Raw genomic sequence first — 6,823 nt, forward strand, 5'->3', positions numbered from 1 at the left:
ATTTCAGCCATATTATGTACACTCAAGAAACAAATTTCAAAGGGCTAGGCAGAGGACTAGATATAGACTGTATACAATGCATGCTCCTGTGTTTCTCTAGCCGGGAGAAGAACTTTTCCATGTCTAAAGCAATCGGTGGTGAGATTTCAATATTGCTGAAACTCTCATGACTGCGGTTTGCCCATACTTGGAAATGTTAATTAATGTTCCTCTAACACACATTTGGAGGTGCCATGCACCTCTCGTAAGGTTTAACAGGATTGGCCAACAAAACAATAAAATAAACAACAGAAACAATGGCCTATTCCTGAAAACAATAGAGGTGGATGAATCCGGGAGCAAATAAAATTAGAGGTTCCGAAGAGGTGGGTGACTACTGCACATTTGTACATTGTGTGAGGAATTTGCAATTTGCAACTTGTTGTTGCATGTTGCTGGTTGATAATAATCACTGCTGTGACCAAAGAAACAATCTAGTTTGGAAACAGTAATGGTAGGAAAACCTTTCTAACTACTACCCCAGACCCCATCCAGTTATCTGTAAAGCGCTTTGAAGAATATAAAAGGTTTCAAATAAGTAGATAAACAGTGCTGCAAATTCTTTCAACATGCCTTTATTATGCCAACATTGATTGAAGACAAGGTTGGGAATGCTTGATTAATACAAACACTTCAATGTGATACTTTACATATGATACATTATATAGTTATCACTGCCTAGATCAAAGAATACTGCTTTGGAATATGTAATTTTTATTTATCTTCTCTGAGTAACTAATACTCTGTTACTAAAATATATACAGCAGCTTTCATAAATGTTCTATTGACCACTTTCAGTGCTAAGATGGTTCATCAAGATTGCAATTTATCTACAGTAAACAATAATAATTATTGTTCTCTTGTGCACTACTTAAACAAGAATTGAAATAAGGCCCCCACTTATAGAAAAACTAACACAGTAAGGAATGTAAGTGTTTAGACACAATAAAACAGGAACCATTTCCCTGGCCAGGTACTGAGAAAAAAACATCATAGTTCAGTGTTTCAGCCAGAAAATTATACTTAAGGGCCGAAGTGGCCCCTAAAGACTTGTTTCAGGGCCAAATTTCTTAGGAAAGGGCCAAAAAGATAATATTTGGACCTAAAAAATTAGTAACCAGAGTTCTGGCATGAAGGACCTGGGTCAAGAACAATACAAAGGAATACAAGACAAAGTCAATGACCAAGGGTTTGTAATGCATTATAGGGGGACAGCAAAGCAAAAGAGTGGATTGACTTCTTTTCTTATGTTAAGTGTTAAGAAGCAAAGATCTTTCAATATGGCTTACTAGGAGAACATAAGGTGTCCTCAACGTAGCGAAAGGAAGTCGCGATTATGGCAACTAAACTAGAATTTTTGGTCACCAAGAAACAAATGTTAGTTGCATTGTACATTGTGAGTTCATTGGTGATCATATCGGTCGCAATTTTGAGCCTTGGGATGGTTATTAGAATACTATCCCTGAGTTAAGCCTGCATGCAGCCTTGTAAAAGTAAAGGGCTAAATTGGCCCTTTCTCCATTGTCTAAATGCAATGTAGGCACTGGCAGTAAGTTTTATATTAATAATATTTCTGCAAGAAGTCATGTGCATTGTATCAAATAATATGTATTTAATACCTATAGGCTGGCTCTAAAATTACTTTAACACCATCCAGACAGCAAATACAATCATTTCACAACATAAATACCATATGGTAAAATCAGAAACCCATAAGGGTTGAAACGTGTAACGGCCCCTTGTGTGCTTGGAAATAAGCTTCTGAATATTCGATTTGCTAAGTACCATATTTGGAACAACAAGAGCGAGGGATTTCCAAATATGGTACTTAGCAATCAGTTCGCACTGAATATTCGGAAGCTGTGAACGCGCGTTACACGTTTCAACCCTTATGGGTTTCTGGTAAAATCTAAAAATATTCACAAGAATATTTCCAACCTAAACTCGGCAGAAAATAAAAATATTCAATTCAGCCTCGGCCACCAAAACAATATTATTAATAGAAAAAATAGTGCAATTGAAAAGATTGAAGTAAGCCTAAACCTAATACAGGCAGAAGGCCTATATTTAAGGAATACGTGTCCAAGAAAATAGAAGCGATTTTCCGTATATTAGAACAGTGCTCTGTAACGAGCAAAAGCTCCGTTTCAGATTTGAAATTCGAACTTCTTTGTTTCCGTGCGCGGAAAAACTAATTGCACATGAATACAGAACAACAAAAACAGCACATAAGATCACATGTGATGAGCTGCATCTTGCTAGCTGTCGGCAGATCTAAGTTTACATGCTCGTTATGTATATTTTCCCGCGCTTATTTCTACTTCTATGGTATAGGTTACATCTTTTAAATTAAAATATAACGGAAAAGATTCACCTTTCGAATCGTTAATGGCAGTCTGATTCAACATCGCTTGAACTGAACTGCAATTCAACCTCCTAAAGCCCTTTCTTTTTCGTGTAAACACTCGCTACCTCCGCCATATTTCTTTAAATGTACTTAAACCAATCAGCGTGTTCGTATGAATGGGCTAATCAACAAAGGTGTTAGTTCAGCGTTGGCCAGGGTCTTCTCCAGACGAGCCGCCATTTTGAAAATCGCAGAGGAGAAGGCCCTGGGGACGAGGTTGTGTTTAAAGTGCGGTTTGCAAACGAAATTGAAAGGAGATCGCACTTATCGGGACAATTTAAGCAAATCTCTCTTATAGACATCTGAAAATAAAATTGTCCAAATACGCGCGAGAATCACTTCTTCAATTTCGTCTATAAAACCCTCTGCAAAGTGAAAAAACATTCTGGAGCGGATTCAGAGCCACCTTAACCTTTTCCAATTTTGAAGAAAAAGATTGAAGAAGAGATAAAGAAGCTAAAGAAAATTCGAAAAGAAGCTTTAAAAAGGTTTCTAGAGGGCTAGGGTAAGCCATCGAAATTATTTTACATTTCATGAAGAAAACCAAGGCATTAGTCAAATATTCTCAATGCATTTTAATGGCACCTAACAGTCATTTTTACGCTATTCTTTGAGCATTTTCGGCAATTTGAAATTTCAATCTGTATTTTCTGTCTAGGTTTAGTGCTTCTCGGGAAGGAGAGGCAAACCTCACGATAAAAGAGGGCCCCTCCACTAAAAGAATAAAAGATCAAGATATCGATGAAACGAATGATTGTCACTCGGCATTCGCGGTTATTTGGCCAAAATAAGCTCTAACTTTAAGCTACCCCGAGTGCAATCAGTTTTTCGAAACAAGTCAAACGCTAGTCTAATATGTGTTGATTGATGACCTTGCTTCACAAAATAATTCTAAATTTGAATATGATGACATGATTTCGGCTAACAGATGGCTACAAGATGCTATCCTATCCGGGGCCGGGGTCGGGGCCGGGGCCGGGGCCGGGGCCGGGGCCGGGGCCGGGGCCGGGGCCGGGGCCGGGGCCAGGGTCGGGGTCGGGGTCGGGGTGCCTTTTCTTTTTCCCATTTTTTTGGTTTCAATTTTTATCGTTATTCTCCTGTTGGTTTTTGCGATAACCTGACTTAGTCTTTTTGAAAATCGGAGTTTGTTTTTGGAAGCTAAGATAATTTCCGGAAATGCTGAAATTGGAGTTTATGAAATATACGCCAACTGCCAAAAACACTGAAGACTCGCTGATCTCCACACTTAAAAACAGCATTGCAATGTTTTCTTCTTGAGAAAAATAAAAAAAATGTGATCGTCACGCAGTCACGCAAAGTTTAAATTTCCTCGTTGCTCGTGTTGTTGTCATGTTGTTGTCTGTCTTTACTAGAAACGGTTTGTAGTAAAGCCAGAGTCGCACGGGAACTTGCTAGTCAATTCTATTCGGACGTCACGGGATCGAATCCAATATCACTGTAAAAAAAAGAACAACATTGAAAACAATTTTGCGAAAACAAGCAAATGATAACGTTGTGTGACGACTATCGTGGAACTGTGGCTATGTTCTGTTTCGTTTTAATTGTATTGCGGAGGTTTTTACGAAGTAAACATTAAAATGTGCTTTTAAAATGTGGAGCTCAGCGGATCCTCAGTGTCTCAAGGAGTTAGTGTATATTCCCCACAAAAATTCCAATTTCAGTCTGAAATTCTCTTAATTTCGAAAAACAAAGATGTCTCTTTCGTAGATTCCGTATAAATGAAAGAAAGATGCCAAACATTCGAATATAACATCACAGGAGAATAACGTCAAAAATTGAAACAAAAAAAAATTGGAAAAAAAAGACACCCCGACCCCGACCCCGACCCCGGCCCCGGCCCCGCGTTTTGGCTACTACCCTATCCTAGGGCTGGAGAATGAACGACTATGTTTCCAGCAACCTCAGACGAACTTGGAGCCGGGAAAGACGAAGATTAATTCTTAAAAGGCTGTGTCACGAAATTTAGCAAAAACTGGCAACCAAATCAAGCAAAACCTAAAAATTACTTAAAGCAATGAAGGAAGGTTTGAACAAAACAGCCAATACAACATACGACAGGATGAGCAAAAGTTTAGCTCTGTTGTTGGTAAATTAAATTATGAAACTTAAATTATGTATCATCGCCAGACACCTTTTGCCAGGAAGCTTTGAAATGTGCTGTTTTAAACGCGCAAAAATTGGCGCGGCTATCCAAACGCCGTGCACACCTCCAGGCACGTGCTCGGCACCCCTATAATTTCTAGCTCGGTTCCTAATGGGCATTCTGTTTGTTCTGTTTACACACGGAAAATTAACCGTACCGTGCCCGAAAAACATAGGTGCGGCACCGAGATTTCGGTGTGCCGTGCCAGATTTTTGTGCTAGTGTAAAGCCGGCTTAAAAGTAATTTCTGGGCGGGTTAACATTAAGTTGAATAGCGATTAACCCTTTCACCGCCATAACTGCAAATTGACACTTATAGATTTTACTCTGTCTAACGCCGGACGATTTTACTCGTCAATGGGGAAGCCCTCGGCGATGAAAGGGTTAAGGGCGAGTAATTAGTAACACAAACACGTATGAATTTTTGGTTTCATCACAGAAGCGCACTGCGCAAAATTCACTTTAGACTAAAAAGAGGAGTAAGGTATCCGAATTTTACTTTTCCGAATCGATTTCGAGCCCGTAGAAGTTTACCACATTTTCACAAAACACTGCTTTCTTTTCGCTTTCTGATAGATGCGATACGCACTCCAAGTAAGCTTCAAACGTATTTTTGTAAGAGGCGTCTTTAGCCAGCGTGCAAACGGGCCAATCAGAACCAAACATACAGCGGTCTGCTCCAAATACGGCAATCACGTGCTGCAAAGAGAAGATTTTGCACAAAGTTAATAGTAGCAACTGTCTTATTGCAAGTTAAATGCGTTCAACTCAACTCGCGTTGTGGACAAATTGCGGATACGAAGACCAGATCCATGCTTTTCAATGGGTGGACAACGCCATCCACTAAAGAAATCACTATCAAGTTTATTAACCCATCATCACTCAGGCGCCCTCGGATTCACTCAGTTGACGAGTAAAATCGTCTAGCGTTAGACAGAGCAAATTCTGTTATGTCTCACTTCCACGGGATAGTCATTTGGTCTTGTTCAGCGTTTATAGATGTTTTTCAGGTTGATGACGCTATCCACCTTTCGAACAACTAAGGCCAGATCTTTTGTACACAAAGTTAACAATTCATGAGAGTGGGAAAGCCAAAAGAAACAGGACGAAGTATTAAGTTATCGTTTCCGTATGCCGAAACCCGTTGAAGCCACTTGAATTTTTCAGGTGTCGACTGTATAAGAGACAAATTGCCTAAATTGTTCAGTTAAGTGCGAGGATCATTTCTCAATTTCGTCCCGCACTTAAAATATATACATTTCTTTCACTCATACACATCGTTCATACGAATTTATTCCCGAAAAGTTGATACAAGCCTTTTTTAAAGAGCGTTTAAGTTATTCAAATTAGTATTATGAATCCAAATGACAAGAGCACGATATAGAATTCTAAGAAACGTGCTATATCTCAGAACTGTATCACATAGTCATTTCACAGGTGAGTTACAATATTTGCAAGGCCGAGGTTTACAACAACTGTATCTTCATCAACGCAACTGTTTGCGGGAGCCTGATAAACTCTAATTACAGCACCCATTTCATATTTTTACTTTTTTTATTCGGTGATACAAAACTACAGAAAAAAAACCAGCTAAAAAATTAGAGCAAACAAGAAATGAGACAAAAATGTAACTGTGTCAAATCGTTTTATCGTTTTGACATCCAGGCGACTCCCTCTCTTTACTACATTCGTCTTTGGAACATGATCTAAACTCAGCAATGTCCAGTCAAAACCCCCGAAAATTGAAGCAGAAGTCGCTCTTATCCTGGGTAAGGCCCGTATGACTCTAAGGCAACTCAGAGCGTCTAGTGCAGGTAATAGGCTCCTGGTATAGTGACTACAAATTACAGATGAAACATGGTTTCAAGATTCACACCGGCAGCCTCGCAGCTCCTACAAGGTCTCACCTGATTGGAGACCACCCTTGAGGTTTAACAAAAGAACAAATAACAGAAACAATGGACCCTAGAGGATAGAGTTGCAGCCCTTTTGTTTTAGGCCTAGGGTCCATTGTTTCTGTTATTTGTTCTTTTGTTAAACCTCAAGGGTGGTCTCCAATCAGGTGAGACCTTGTAAGAGCTGCGAGGTGACCCATTCACACACTGCTCTTGTTTTGTTTTGTAATTTTTTCAATATCCATTGGTTTGCCAAGGCTGTGTAGGAAGTGCTAATGAATTGACTTTGTACAACTGTTGTGCTTCCGTTCAGCAAGAC

General features: G+C 39.4%; 1 protein-coding gene across 2 annotated transcripts in view; it reads right to left on the reverse strand.

Moving 5' to 3' along the window:
* Window positions 1-3,000: 3,000 nt before the first annotated feature.
* The window catches only part of LOC138029427 (L-fucono-1,5-lactonase-like), a 7,000-nt gene continuing 3,177 nt past the window's right edge, over window positions 3,001-6,823 (reverse strand). For both annotated transcript variants that reach the window (XR_011127878.1, XM_068877170.1), the window contains one exon: window positions 3,001-5,308. Coding sequence is in view for 1 of the 2 variants with exons in the window: in XM_068877170.1 (XP_068733271.1) it covers window positions 5,105-5,308 (204 nt within the window). In the remaining variant the exon portion in view is untranslated. The remainder of the gene's footprint in view (window positions 5,309-6,823) is intronic.

The sequence above is a fragment of the Montipora capricornis genome, chromosome 2 (assembly GCF_036669925.1).
Source record: "Montipora capricornis isolate CH-2021 chromosome 2, ASM3666992v2, whole genome shotgun sequence".
NCBI classification, from domain to species: Eukaryota; Metazoa; Cnidaria; class Anthozoa; order Scleractinia; family Acroporidae; genus Montipora; species Montipora capricornis.